The sequence below is a fragment of the Periplaneta americana genome, chromosome 5 (assembly GCF_040183065.1).
Source record: "Periplaneta americana isolate PAMFEO1 chromosome 5, P.americana_PAMFEO1_priV1, whole genome shotgun sequence".
Classification (NCBI taxonomy): domain Eukaryota; kingdom Metazoa; phylum Arthropoda; class Insecta; order Blattodea; family Blattidae; genus Periplaneta; species Periplaneta americana.
In genome coordinates this window covers 52,870,167-52,886,842 of record NC_091121.1, presented here as the reverse complement: position 1 = coordinate 52,886,842, position 16,676 = coordinate 52,870,167, and the positions used below count along the sequence as shown (strand labels likewise).

The window sequence follows — 16,676 nt, the reverse complement described above, 5'->3', positions numbered from 1 at the left end:
AGCGTTATAAAAAATTCGTTATAAACAAATTATCTTGAATGATTAGCCATTCTTTGGCACTCCCCTAAAACAAACCAATAAATTTTGGTAAAATTCCAGAACCAGTCGGGAACAATAACCTACAAGAGACCGTCCAGCCTGCTCCCACACTGCCCGCCCGGCTTATGCAGCCTCCGCCTATAGCAGCCTACGTATCATGGCAACTCGACTGCGGTTGCTTTATTCACGGGAATCACGTGTTCTACATTAGTAATTTCTGCAGTCGACAGGGAAACATTCGTTGGATCCATCTTTTTGTTTTGCTTTACAGTTACAGGAAGCGTATAAATATTATAAAGAATGAGTGAAATACCATATCCCTGTGTTCTTGCGTTATTAGGGAAATTACTTAATTATTCTTGAAGAACTGTTTCATTTGGCGCTTTACAGGTACGAGGTGGCCCTCTCGAACTTCCCTGATTTCAACCGATTCTCTAAAAAGAAGAACGAGAAATGAAAGAGAATTTTTGTCACCTTTACTAGGAAATATAACTAATTTTCATAAAAAAACAATCAATATTAGATTTCTACATGAGCCTCCTCGGTAGCACGTACAATATCCAAACGATACTCAGTTTCACTCAGTCCAGGATCTATGTACCATATCTGGTGGGGTAGTTGCTACTGCTTCCACAATGCGATTGCTTAAGTTGTTGAGATCGGTCACATTGGTGATATACCCAATATCCTTGACGTAGCCCCAAAAGAAAAAATCTGACGCAGTAAAGTCGGGGGAACAAGGAGGCCATGCTATTGTACCACCGCTTCCAATTACACCATTTGGGAAAGTGTTGTCCAGTTTGTACACACAGCGATGTTCCAATGAGGCAGTGTTCCACCGTGCTGGAAGTTTATGCCGGGCTGTTTTTATTTTTTTATTTTAGTAGGTTATTTTACGACGCTTTATCAACAGATTAGGTTATTTAGTGTCTGAATGAGATGAAGGTGATAATGCCAGTGAAATGAGTCCGGGGTCCAACACCGAAAGTTACCCGCATTTGCTCATATTAGGTTGAGGGAAAACCCCGGAAAAAACCTCAACCAGGTAACTTGCCCCGATCGGGAATCGAACCCGTGCCAGGCTGTTTGAGTGAAATCTGTGGAAAAACATATTCTTGTAGCGTGTCTATGGGTAGGGAGGAGCTGTAACAGTAGGCTCAATAAAAAAGAAAGACCCAATCCTCGGGTCCAAGGCAAAAGGTGATAGATATGTGTGTATTTTTTTACCTTTTTATTTCTGTCGACTATATTCATGTTTTTATTGAATATCACTGGCTTCTGTCTGATTGTCAATTTATATTAAATGTGTCTTTCACTCTTTTCTCTTTCTCTCTTTTCTCTTTCTCTCTTTTTTTTTTTTTTTGCTCTTGTGTGTTATTTATCGGTTTGAATTAAGTTAATTACTGTACTTTTATGATAGCTAAATTAAGATATGAGAAATGAAGCACACAAAAAACAAGTTGATCCTTTGTAAATTGTTTTTAAAACATTTCAAAATCAATTATATTTAATTTAAAATCTTTATAACTTATTATGAATTAAGATTTAATTCTAAATCACTGACACTAATTGGATCAGACATTGCACTCTTTGATTGTTGAGTATGTAAGAACATTCACTAAATCTTTGTACATTGTAACTGTACTGCAGAAGCGAGGTTAGAAAATGTCTTTCCCTTGCCCTGCATTTTCGCATTCTTTCCGGTCTACCCTTTTCGTCTCGTCTCAAATTTCGGCAAATTTCATTTGCACGCTTTCTTCGACGCTTTCTTCCTTCAGCCGCTTATATCGGCACATTTTCTAGCAAAAAGCTTCTCAACAATGTAATTTAACTCAGTGGTTTTAACTGTATAACTTCATAACACTACACACAAGACGCACTGCCCGACAGCAGCCCCACTCCCACTATTTAGGCATTAATTTGTGTAAATTGGTGGAAAACCGCAAACATAAACAACTTTATTTACACAATAAGATTGTAACGTAGGCCTACACAGTCCCGTAGTAACAACACGCAAAGCCCTCTTACGTCATACATCTTACGTTCGCCACAGAGTTTTGTTGTACACTTTCGACTCGTACCATGCCTAAAGAAGTTTCATTTAAAAACTATGAGGGAAGAGCAGTGCTTTGTTATGATGATGATGATGATGATGATGATGATGATGATGATGTAGTGAAGGAAGACAAAGATGGGGTGGTGGCACAAGATGAATAACTAAGCGAGGCTGAAGAGATAGTGAAGGAAGAAAGATGCTATGTGACAAATGGAGGAGGAAAGCGAGAGCTGATGCTGTGCTCCGTACCTGCAGCTGTGTCGTCATCCCGTCTGTTTTCTCCGCTGCTCTCCCCTCTCTCCCCTACTTCGTTTCTTCCATTCAGTCGTCTCGTCATTCAACAGTAGCCGCCAGCCCGCGCTCGCGTGTAGCGGCCGCCGCGAAAACATCGGCCGTATCCATGGCAACCCGATGAGTGGTGTGATGGTGGTGGCTCGATGCCTGGACCGTGGGGAGCGGAGATGGCCCGGCGCTGAGAAGAAATCCCTGGTAAACACCCTATGTGATTGTTCATGCAGAGAACAGGCTGTGTTTAAGTCTCGACGCAAATTATGTTGTTTGCAACGCATTATATGCCGAGTCTGCTTAAGTTTCATTGATCAAATTGAATATTTTCATGTGCAATGTGTTTTGCGTTTGGTCCTCTTCTTCCAATCCGACGATCGCGAATAAAAATGTGTTGTGATACTTAATAACAGTGAGTTTGTAATCGGTTTGCTTAGTTACTAAACCGATTAAATACATACGAAGTTTGGTGACGTTTTGATCATTTTGTGTAGAATTGTGTCTCCTTGAAAATTGCTTCTGTGTTGGGTCTCCTCTTAAAACAGAGTTTAATATATTACGACCAACATTTTTGTACGAAATTTGTGTTTCCCTCAGAAATGTGATTGTGATTGTTCCCGTTTAGGTCTATATGTTATTTGCCTGCCTGCGCGTCTTGTCTGTCTGTCTGCCATGTTCAAGAATCCTATGGAATAAAAAAATTAAAATATTTACTTTCTGGTTTCGTCACTCTAATCGTGTTTTGTACTTGGTCCCCTTCTTCGCAAATTAAAGTCTGTGCCTCACACCACAAGCTGTCTGTCTCTTTCAACAAACGGGTGCCTAGTGACTGAATTTTAAGTACGGAATTAAATCAGTTTCCTAGATAATTTTGTGTAAAACTATCTTTATGCTCTTCATCTTCGTTTTTATATTAGCCTGACTGTAAGTCTGTGTGCAAAGTTAAAAAAATAGTACTAGAATATTTTATATGCAGTTGCAGGCCTAATGTTCGTATCTGAATGTGTATGATGAGACTTAACTGTTGTTACTGCAAACACATCTAAAAGTTTTGTGAATTTTCAGCAGAACAATTTAAAAAAACCGAGTTTTGTGAACCGTGTGTTTGTGTTTGCTTCTCCTTCTTTGATTTATTTCTCGTGAGAGAGTTTCGTATGACTCCGACTCCGAACTGTTCTGTTGAGATTTATTGAGATTGTGTTCGATCTACACACTGTGAAGTGTGAATTGAATGGCAATCATCGTGACTATCTTTATGCGTTTTAACTTGTGGAGCATATATCTAAAAATCTACTGCTCAACTGTGCTTTGAAAAACTAGTAGATTTATTCGCATTTCCATGCAATATGTCACGTTTTTGTGCTTGAAATTCTTATCCACCGTCTAAGATATACTTTACTCGAAGTTTATACAGCGTTATTAAATAGCCAACTAAAAAAAAAGAGACTAGTGAAGTACGTTGTGTGGAGTGTGGCATTGTATGGGACAGAAACATAGTTATTACGACGAAGTGAAGAAAAACGTCTTTCACTCTCATGGACGTAGGTCTATGTGTTAACTTATATAAAATCAGAGAACTAAAAATATTCAATGTCTTATAATATGTTTAAAGCGTTTTGCAATAATTCAGATTTTTATCCTGTTTCCAATTATATTCTTGTTTATAGTTTTTCTTGAACCATGGTTCAAAACATATAGCCTACATAGCCTATATGATATTTACTAACTGTGCACCTAACTAAGAAGAACTTTGATTTTCTGGATTGCATACACAAAGCGTTTCTTACAATTTCAAAAAGGCATATCTGCCTTCATTTTTAAGTATAGGGCTTACTCAAGTGTATGTAATTAATTTTGTATACATTTTCAGAAAAAAAGTATTAGCATTCTATAATTATAGTCATTATTTGTTATTTTGCTCTCAGCAGTCCTTGAAAGTTAGCTGTGAAACTACATGCTATTTATTATGTAGGCCTACAGTCTTAGACTCGTGACCGATCTCCTGTTGCGTGAATTTATCTAAGTCCTTCTTTGACAGCGCCTGGTTGACACGAGGAAAAATCTATCGTATTTATAACCATTAAGATAGGAGATATTTATGTTGGACCTAATTTACCCCTGATAGGCCTACTTGATCTGTTGACATACAAGAAACAAAACAAGCAAAAAATAAAAGAGAGAGAAACAGAGCGAAGTCTTGAAGACGTGACCTCTCGTTTATTACGCAGGTACGTTACCCGTAGACCATGGATACCCGACAGCAGTATAATTCGAATCACTGACAACAAATTATTGAAACTCTGCAACTGCATAAGAAATTCGTTCACGTGTGAACCTAAGCTCTTACGAAATCAACCGAAATCTTCCGAAGAGGACTTGACGTGTGATAATCGGTCATTTCTTTTTTGTCTAACAAGCAAACGTTCTGATAGGGGCAGATGAAAAAGTTAAATTTTTTTCTTCCACCATGTTAATAATGTCAAAAGAAGTGATTATACAAATTTTGGCCACTTGACCGCGATTACGAGGACCGTAAAAAATAAGTTCGCCAGGGGCCGTTAACAGAAAAAAACACAATTTCATTGGACAAATTTATTGGAACAGACACAGCAATTGTTGAGCTATATTTCAACATATTTTCCATCGGAACTGAGACATTTCTCATATCATGGGATCGACAGAGAGAGGTGCAGACGCAGTCAAATGCTGGTTCCGATCTGAGGCTGCTGAATTCTACGACACAAAAATTGATCCCATGGTATGACAAATGTCTCAATTCCAGTGGGGGATATGTTGACAAATAGCGCAACAATTGCTGTATCTGTTTCAATAAATATTTCCATGCAATTGTGCTTTCTTTTTCTATAAACTGCCCCAGGGAAAATCACTTTCTGGACGACCTCGTAATTGCGATCGAGTGGCCAAAATTTGTATAAGCACTTCTTTTGACATTATAAACATGGTGGAAGAAAAAAATGTAACTTTTTTATCGGCCTCCATCAGAACGTTTGCTTGTAAGATAACACATTCGCCACCATTCAAGAGTTGTTATGCTAGTAACTGCTATTACTGCAATGAAGAACGAACCAGAGTTGTCCTAGTCTACTTGACTTTCAAATTGTTGCAAGCAGCGATTTTCTGAAGTGTAGACCTATTTCCTCTTTAGTCTACTGGGAAATATGTTTTTCTTTCTGTAATGGCTAGAATTATCCACTTCAGTTTTACTCGTTCTTCCATTTATTGATGAAGATGTTTCAAATTCAGGAGACTAATCAGATAGTTCGATAAAAATTAGAAGTTTCCAGCATATTTAACCTAACCGTTTTTCTGAATGTACCTGATATTGAAGCATGGCATATATTTCATCATTCTTCTGAACAGTATTATAATTTTCTTACGGAAAGTCGAATAAGCTTGACGAGGTTTGCAAGATATTAGTGAAAGTTGGGGGAAGTTAGAAGCTACTATTGGGGTAGTGCTAGTGAACGTTGGGGAGAATACAGTCAAAGAGGGTGGTTGTTAGGGCGGTTGATGGAAGTTGGGAGAAATAATTAAGTCTTGATAGGGGCTTCTTGAAAGTTATGGGGGATGTTTATGAGGGTTGAAGGGCAAAATTAAGATTTTTTTGTATTTCATCTTATGCCTTTCTTGCTCTTCAGTCATGGTTAACCTTTCTTTTCTTTTTTATTATTATTAGAGTGGAAAACAAAATATCCTTCTTCGAAAATCTTCAAATTTTGTTATGACCAGAGCTTGAACCCACTGTCACTTCAATTATATTATGTTGATTATCAAAACATATTAATATGTTCTGTAGTTTTTATTAAATTAAATTAATCGCATTCGTCTACTTCTCTTCCTGTGTCAACAATTGCCCTCTGTTTCGGGGACTATGTACAAGTAATAACAGTTAGTAGCGGGATCCTCATGTGATCAGAATAACCTAAGGTCTGAACGCACCAGACATAAGGAAATATCAATAAGACTCACGTTGTACAAACATGTTTCGTATGGGAAATTATCTATGAGAGACGCATGTGGTGATAACTACATTATGCAATACGCAACATGGTGATAACAGCACTACTGCACTATGGGATACGCACGTGGTGATAACGCACTGTGGGATATGCACGTGATGACAACTCACTGTTGGATACGCACGTGGTGATAACTGCACTACTGTACTATGAGATACGCACTTGGTGATAACTGCACTACTACACTGTGGGATACGCACGTGGTGATAACGTACTGTGGGATACGCACGTGGTGATAACTGCACTACTGTACTATGAGATACGCACTTGGTGATAACTGCACTACTACACTATGGGATACGCACTTGGTGATAACTGCACTACTTCACTATGGGATACGCACGTGGTGATAACGCACTGTGGGATATGCACGTGGTGATAACTGCACTACTGCACTATGGGATACGCACGTGGTGATAACGCACTGTGGGATATGCACGTGGTGATAACGCACTGTGGGATATGCACGTGGTGATAACTGCACTTCTGCACTACGGGATACGAACGTGGTGATAACGCAGTGTGGGATACGTACGTGGTGATAACTGCACTACTGCACTATGGGATACGCACGTGGTGATAATGCATTGTGGGATATGCACGTGGTGATAACTGCACTTCTGCACTACGGGATACGCAAGTGGTGATAACGTAGTGTGGGATACGCATGTGGTGATAACTGCACTATGGGATACGCACGTGGTGATAACGCAGTGTAAGATACGCACGTGGTGATAACTGCACTACTGCACTATGGGATACGCACGTGGTGATAACTGCACTATGGGATACGCACGTGGTGATAACGCAGTGTAAGATACGCACGTGGTGATAACTGCACTACTGCACTATGGGATACCCACGTGGTGATAACGCAGTGTGGGATACGCACGTGGTGATAACTGCATTATTGCACTATGGGATACGCATGTCGTAATAACGCACTATGGGATACGCACATGGTAATAACGCACTGTGAGATACGCACTTGGTGATAACTGCACTAGGAGACTCGTGTGGTAAAAATTTGCTATGAGGGACGCACGTGGTTTCGCAACTTATTTGTGGAAGATGCACTTTTTCAAGATGTATCTATAGACGATGTCGACCTGCATTGTTCAAAATCATGCCAATGAAAGAAGCAAATTGTTTAAAAAATAAAATGTTAGAACTACGTGAAAATAACATGCAATTTTTAAAGTCCTCATTGAAGACTGAATTTATTTAAAATATATGTATGGAACAACATGTGGTTTTAAAAATTCTCCGTGCTTTACGCAAATGGTTTTAAAAATTCTATGTGAGAACATAATCCGTTTTAAAAGTCCCTAAATTTATGTTAGAACAACATGTTGTAATGGGAGAAGCAAATAGTTTATGTGTGAGAACACCACGTGGTTTCAAAAATTCTTTATGGGATTGAAAGGGGTTAAAAGTCTATAAAACGTGTGGTTTTTTAAATAGTCTATGGTGGATGCAAATGGTGAGAAATTCACGTGTGTTCTTTTTAATTCCTTATGAGAGACACAGGTTGTTTAAAAATGCCATGATAAACGCACGTCGTATAAAAACAATCGTGTTGGAGATACATATGGTGAGAGACACGCATGATTTTAAAAATTCCCTGCGGGAGACGCAAGTGGTTAAGACGCGGCGAAAAAAAGTTCTTTACGAGACGCAAGTGTGACGATAATGCGTGGTTTTAAACGTTCTCGAACAATCTCATATTTCAAAAGTGATTTCTTTATATTTCTCTTTAATAGTGCAAAACTCCCTCATAGTTTTGAAATTTCACGTAGTAGTATCTTCACTGGTCTCCATGCTCGTGCGGTTTGCTTCGAGAGTTTTCTGAGATAATCTAATGAGGCTAGAATGGAGAAATGCGAAGTAGTCTTCCAACAGGACGTGGTCGTCGGTATATACATACACGCCTTGGGTTCAGTTCTCTACATGATATGTTTTGTGTATCTAATTACAAATGTTGTATTCTTTGAATTGCTGTATATTCTGTTACCGCCACTTTCCGTTCTTCATATTGCGCGAAGTATGGAGAACATGACTTCAAGTGAACAGTTTGAACACACAATAGTAATATGCGTTTCAAGAGCGGTATGTTGAAATTTTCATGTTCGAGGAAAAGTTTGAAAAAGCGAAACGTGTTTGAGCTTTTTTAATTTCCGAGAATTGAAAGAAAATATACCGCTCGTGTATCGTACATTATTTTGTGCGAAGATCGTTTATTACATACCTGAAAGAGGTATTTCTAATTAGTTGCAATGAAATCTCCATCTTGGTTTCTGTTCAATGACGGCAAATTTGTAAAACAAAAATATCTATCTTCAGCATTGTTGCTTTAAAATGTTGTCTGTGTTTACTATACTCCAGCAGGCCGTAATATACGTCTGTCTTTTTTTTCCCCCCAAGTCCATAAATGCAAACTTAAAACAAACGGTAAGGTTATGTAATGATTTATTTTTCATTTTAATATTTTAACAATATTATTTATATAACATATTGCAGTAATAACATCGGCATCTGGAATCTTGTTGATTTTTCACGGCTTCCTTAATGTTACTTGCATCACGAATCCAGTAACTTTAGTGGAATTGTAGAGTTTACTTAATTTTTGCAAATATTTAAAAACAATAGTTAACAGTGCAATTTAGGTGAAATTGCAGTGGTAAGTTTCCAATTTATAATTATTACTATATTGAACGTCTCTAAAAATAATATGTTAGAAGCCTAAAGCAGTAAAATCAATATGTCACTTAAGCGGTAAGAAGAGGGAAATTGTTGTGTGCGTTAGGTTGGGAATACTGAATGTGGAATTTTAGACTTATCGCGGATTGGTTTTGTGCGGAAACCAAGCCAATACGCACGATCTCGCACAAAGATAGTTGTGTTGCACTAAAAAGTAGAATACTAACGAGATACCCTACTTTTGCCAAATAGATATTATATAGGCTATTTATATGTTAATAATATATTTATCAAATAACTCTTTACATGTAATGGTGGTTCTCGCATATTTGCATACGTTGCCTCAATATATGTGTGTATATACATATACACACAGATACATACATAATTATTCTGCCCATGGAGAAATATAAAAGGAAATCCGATAGAAAGTTGATTTTTACGGACGTAATGATGGAGCAGATAAAGGAAAGACTAACTAGAGGTGAGAACAAAAGATCCATTGCACAGATTTTTAATATAAACGAGGCAAACATCATCGCTTGTCATCTATGCTCTGAAGAGTATACGGAACCTCCTGATTGCGACTGGATAAAACGTGACCGATGTAATAATAATTGGTGACATGAGCACTGCACAAGTTACAGTGGACGTGGATTATTTGTTTGTGATGACTACGAATAAATTTGATTTGTTAAAGTTAGTTGTGATCTTTGTGTCTCTGTTTGTTTACTTTTTCTTCTTGTTGCTATAATCTGTTCTTAGCTAAGTGATTTAATTAACAATAAACATTCGAATACATTTCGATTGACAGAAGAAACAAAATGATGATATACAGATAATAGTTAAAATAAATATAGTATATGCGTACTAATGAACTTCACTACTGCGTTCTCTTAGACCATATGTCGTCTAAGAGTTGACATTTTCAGTAAGTAATGTAATTAACTTAATTAATTGAAGAAGAATTTAATATTATTTTAAGATTTATCCAAAGTCCATGTTTTTGGAAACAATCCTCTGTTATAAAAAAATTTCGTCGGCCTCGGTAGCGTGCTTGGTATAGCGCTGGTCTTCTGTGCTCGAGGTTGCGGGTTCGATCCCGGCCCAGGTCGATGGCATTTACAGCTCATGCATTTTGTCAATACACTCGCGATGTGCAGTACGGGAACAACGTTTCTGTGTAGAGGGTAGGAACATGAGGGAAGGTCGGGCGTGTGTCTACCGAGTTCAAGGAAAAGACAAACTCATTCCCCCGTAGACTTTTCCGATCTCGTGCGCAGCTCTGTAGGAAGAGTTTTATTTATTTTATTGGGTTATTTTACGTCGCAGCATCAACATCTGAAGTTATTTAGCGTCTGAATGAAATGAAGGTGGTAATGCCGGTGAAATGAATCCGGGGTCCAGCACGAGCATTTGCTCGTATTGGGTTGAGAGAAAACCCCGGAAAAAACCTCAACCAGGTAACTTGCCCCGACCGGGATTCGAACCCGGGACACCTGGTTTCGCGGCCAGACGTGCTGACCGTTACTCCACAGGTGTGGACTGTAGGAAGAGTGGGGGAGTGTCTGCACGTAATGCATGCGCTGTGTGTTTAAATGCGACAGACTCATGTCAGTAGATTTTCTAGCATGTACAAGAACTCCTGTAGGATAAAATTTCGACACGCCGGCGACGCTGAAATAACCTCTGCAGTTGCGAGCGTCGTTAAATAAACCATAAAAAAATAAAATATAAAAATTTCACATGTATTAACTAAGCAACTAGAGCTCAAAGTCCAAAGAGTACGTACTCTTACCCTGCTTTCCTCTAATAATAATAATAATAATAATAATAATAATAATAATAATAATAATAATAACCCATAATCGACAACAAGGATTACGTCTTCGACCTGTTTCGGGTTTTGAAGTTTGTGGCACAAGTGTTCAACGCCGTTTATAGCATTTGTTCATTGATTCAGAGAATGCAGTCTTACCCGGGTAGGCTATTACTTGTAAAACGTAACGAATACTTCCACATGACTTTCTTATCGTGATCGATCACGCGACCTCCGCTATAAGGAATCATTCGTCACTGGGGCTTGTTATCAGTGCGGACAATAAAGATCGCCTGCCCATGGCTGGACAGGTGTTTCACTCATGTAGGGAATACGCCCACCCGCGGTGAAGGTGGTGATTAGTGCAACTGGTGACTAATTGGAGGGGTGACAACACGGGAAAAGGTGTCGGGTGTCTCATTAAGTCGACCTTAACACGCGTGTCCATGACAACGGCAGCCGGAAAACAAAAAAGAAAAAGCGAATGCAGTCCCTTTGCGGGCGTCGGCGAGTAATCTCCGGGAGAGAAAAACAATTTCACATCTTCAGTTGCAATTTGAAATAGGCTATAGGGTCTATTCTGCCTATCTGGGGGACAAGGTACTCAGAATCATCAAAAAATTGAATTTTTTTGTTTTTAACGGAAATAAATTCTCTGAATCTTCCTGATTAAGAATATATATAGTTTTATAATGTTGCGATATGTCTAACGTACAAAAACAGTCTTTAATTGAAGCAGGCGTCTCATTAAATCAGCAGTGCTACGCCCCTTCACTGAAATGTGAATTTCTCTGCTTGCTATGATGATAGAATTTTCGGGAAAGTTAGTGTCTATGTAGCACAGCTATTTCCAGCCATGTTGATCCACTTGAAATGAATGTAATGGCTTCTTTTGTTTATATTTTGAAGTAAATAACAGTTTATTTGGTGTTCGAGTAGTTCTTCAGTGTTATTGTGTTATTAAATTCGTTTTTTGATCACAATAAGCGTTTAAAATGGACAGAAGTAATAGCTATTGTAAGAAACGTAAATTTCGTGATAATCAGTACACTAAGAAGAAGAATGAAGAACATAACCTCCAAACTCCATGTGCTAATCCACATGGAGAGAAAGAACTCTGCCCTTCAGTATCCAGTTCGTACAATAGAAAACTCTCCTATCTGCATGAAAGTGAAAACGTTCTGTAGGATGTAAATAAGTAAGTTATCAGCGATAGTTTTGTAAATAACAGTAATGATGTAGGCCTAAATAGCAGTGGTAATATTATAATTAGTGTAGATTTTTAAGTAAGTAAATCAGAAATTGATGTTAATTTTTAAACGCGGTATTCTTAAAACAACTTTTTTTTTTATGTATACATGCATCTATATCTCAGAAACTATTAGTTACAGAGATGAAATTTTGCACACTCATTGTACCTCATATAATGACTTAATGGTAGCACTTTTACATTGATATAATACGTATTATAAGATTTAGATGTATTTTTGTGTTGAAAATTTCAGGTTTTTCTTGGTAGAATTTTTATAAAAGTATATTATTTTTTAAAAATTGATGAAATCGAGTTAGATTTATAATTTTGCCAGTGAACGTAGACAAGTGTATTGCAAATATGTATGAAAAATTTTAGCCATGTAGATTAACCAGTTTTGAAGAGTAAGGTGCATGAATTCAACAATTTTTGTTGGATTTTGCCTTCTTACATTTGAATACTTTTTTAAACTCAATTATAGCAGTTCATATAACAAACTAACCACCAATATAATCCTAAAAACTTGTAGAGTAACATATAAAAATTTGAAAATAACACTTTATACTTTCGGAGAAATAATCACTTAAAATCATCATTGCGCACGAAAACACTAGACTACCTTGTCCACTTAAAGGCCTACTACTTGAAAGGATGATGATGATGATTATTATTATTATTATTATTATTATTATTATTATTATTATTACACACAACGAGAAAAAATACTTACTGTAAGATCTCACAAGAGATGGTAGGAGACCGTAACAGGCCACTAGGGTTACTAATTCAAACGATTATTATTATTATTATTATTATTATTATTATTATTATTATTATTATTATTATTATTACACACAACGAGAAAAAATACTTACTGTAAGATCTCACAAGAGATGGTAGGAGACCGTAACAGGCCACTAGGGTTACTAATTCAAACGATTATTATTATTATTATTATTATTATTATTATTATTATTATTATTATTATTACTACACACAACGAGAAAAAATACTTACTGTAAGATCTCACAAGAGATGGTAGGAGACCGTAACAGGCCACTAGGGTTACTAATTCAAACGATTATTATTATTATTATTATTATTATTATTATTATTATTATTATTATTATTATTATTATTATTACACACAACGAGAAAAAATACTTACTGTAAGATCTCACAAGAGATGGTAGGAGACCGTAACAGGCCACTAGGGTTACTAATTCAAACGATTATTATTATTATTATTATTATTATTATTATTATTATTATTATTATTACACACAACGAGAAAAAATACTTACTGTAAGATCTCACAAGAGATGGTAGGAGACCGTAACAGGCCACTAGGGTTACTAATTCAAACGATTATTATTATTATTATTATTATTATTATTATTATTATTATTATTACACACAACGAGAAAAAATACTTACTGTAAGATCTCACAAGAGATGGTAGGAGACCGTAATAGGCCACTAGGGTTACTAATTCAAACGATTATTATTATTATTATTATTATTATTATTATTATTATTATTATTATTATTATTATTACTACACACAACGAGAAAAAATACTTACTGTAAGATCTCACAAGAGATGGTAGGAGACCGTAACAGGCCACTAGGGTTACTAATTCAAACGATTATTATTATTATTATTATTATTATTATTATTATTATTATTATTATTATTATTATTACACACAACGAGAAAAAATACTTACTGTAAGATCTCACAAGAGATGGTAGGAGACCGTAACAGGCCACTAGGGTTACTAATTCAAATGATTATTATTATTATTATTATTATTATTATTATTATTATTATTACACACAACGAGAAAAAATACTTACTGTACGATCTCACAAGAGATGGTAGGAGACCGTAACAGGCCACTAGGGTTACTAATTCAAACGATTATTATTATTATTATTATTATTATTATTATTATTATTATTATTATTATTACACACAACGAGAAAAAATACTTACTGTAAGATCTCACAAGAGATGGTAGGAGACCGTAACAGGCCACTAGGGTTACTAATTCAAACGATTATTATTATTATTATTATTATTATTATTATTATTATTATTATTATTATTATTACACACAACGAGAAAAAATACTTACTGTAAGATCTCACAAGAGATGGTAGGAGACCGTAACAGGCCACTAGGGTTACTAATTCAAACGATTATTATTATTATTATTATTATTATTATTATTATTATTATTATTATTACTACACACAACGAGAAAAAATACTTACTGTAAGATCTCACAAGAGATGGTAGGAGACCGTAACAGGCCACTAGGGTTACTAATTCAAACGATTATTATTATTATTATTATTATTATTATTATTATTATTATTATTATTATTATTACACACAACGAGAAAAAATACTTACTGTAAGATCTCACAAGAGATGGTAGGAGACCGTAACAGGCCACTAGGGTTACTAATTCAAACGATTATTATTATTATTATTATTATTATTATTATTATTATTATTATTATTATTATTACACACAACGAGAAAAAATACTTACTGTAAGATCTCACAAGAGATGGTAGGAGACCGTAATAGGCCACTAGGGTTACTAATTCAAACGATTATTATTATTATTATTATTATTATTATTATTATTATTATTATTATTATTATTATTATTATTACTACACACAACGAGAAAAAATACTTACTGTAAGATCTCACAAGAGATGGTAGGAGACCGTAACAGGCCACTAGGGTTACTAATTCAAAGGATTATTATTATTATTATTATTATTATTATTATTATTATTATTATTATTATTATTATTATTATTACAAAATCTCTTTGATAATTTACACAAATGAAAGAAGAAAAAAGGATAACTTACTTGTTAGATCAGGAAAATAGTGAGAAAGAAAAAAAGGGAATGTAACACAAGAAATAGGCCTAGAAGGACATCAGTGAATAAACAGAAAAAACGGATTAATTGTTAACAATCGAATAATGCCATTAACATTAAAAACATGCACATCATCATCGCCATCATTATGTTTGTGTTTTGCGTTGCAAACGGGTGGGTGCAGACTGCAGATTGCGACAAACGTCTGTTGGCAGGGGGGCTATATTACGTCATTGTTGCGCAGTACCTTTTTTTGTTCTGAAAGAGCCTGGAGCGCGCGTTAAACATTTCAGCGCTGGAATTTGCGTTTTTTCCTTGCTTCGACATAATAGCCGTTGTCACCTCGTCTGTGACATGTGAACGCGAAATCGTCCTGTCGCCTGCATGTAGACTGCAGTGCGGGCAGCCAGAACTCTATAACACAACCTGTTGCATTGGAGGTCCGTTGCAACCGTTCATGGCTGGCAATACAGCAACGCTAGCGACTTGTGAAGCGGCAAGCATCTTTCCTGATCGAATCTCAGGATCAGGACCCACCTTCAGCTCACTTTATACCAGAAGCACCAGGGGGCGAATCGTCATAAAAATTCTTGGGCATGCTTAAATGTATAATAATATCGCTATCCTTACTTACAAGGAGAGGACACGCTCTGTATATCACCGAATTAAATAAGATTGTGTGAGATGAAAGTACAAGGCGTACTGTTTAAAGTCATACCTGGTATGGGTGGCCATTGACCCCTCGTTTTGGAAATATTGGCTATTGTTTGTGACATACTTCCGTTACATGCCTAATAGGGAAGCATTAGACTATGTAATAGCGTGGCTCATATGGTTGGATGCTGAGTTGTCATCCAGGCAACCCCAGTTCGAATCCTAATGCCTACTAATGTTTTAAAACATTATTATTATTATTATTATTATTATTATTATTATTATTATTATTATTATTATTATTATTAGAACCAAAAGGACAATTTGGCCCAGGAGTGCAACTTCAAGTAGATGAACTCACTTCTAAATTCGGAAATATATGTGTAACACGTTCTTCATCAGGAAAGCTGACATCTCAACTCCATAAGCAATTCCTGGAGAAAGTAATAAAGACATATGTGAAAGAGCAGCCATTTCTTCTAATTCTGGACTCGTGGGAAGGGCAGGTAAATTCTTCTTTGTATGATGAAATATTTACAAATGAAAAAAATGAAGTAACGTGCAATCTTAAAATGATTTCACCCAAAAGTACTGGATTATGCCAGTCCTGCGATGTTATTTTTTTTAGACAGGTGAAGATTTTTATCAAATATTTGCAAAATAGCTCTTTCCTTTTACAAACTGGACGACAAATTGCTTCAAGGGAGGATGCCCTCAAAATTCACTCCTTAATTCATTTTCAGTTGTCAGCTCCTATATTCAAAGCCATATTGAAAATTAATAAACGAACGAGAAGTGTTTGTGACTGTGAAGGATGTCTGTTTCGCAGCAGAAGTGCGAAAAAATGTGTGTGACTGTGGACAACCTTCTTTCATTTGCTGTGCATGGTGCAGGAAATATGTATATGTTTTGTGTTTTTAT

General features: G+C 36.1%; 1 protein-coding gene across 5 annotated transcripts in view; it reads left to right on the top strand.

The window, feature by feature from the left end:
• Positions 1–16,676, top strand: part of pnt (ETS transcription factor pointed) — an 835,053-nt gene that overhangs the window by 131,502 nt on the left and 686,875 nt on the right. Inside the window, exon 1 of one of the 5 annotated variants that reach the window (XM_069825638.1) lies at positions 2,430–2,584. The exons of the other annotated variants lie outside the window; for them this stretch is intronic. Coding sequence (XP_069681739.1) covers positions 2,507–2,584 — 78 coding nt within the window. The 5' untranslated portion in view covers positions 2,430–2,506. Of the gene's footprint in view, positions 1–2,429; positions 2,585–16,676 lie in introns of those variants that run through there. 5 annotated transcript variants of the gene reach the window in all.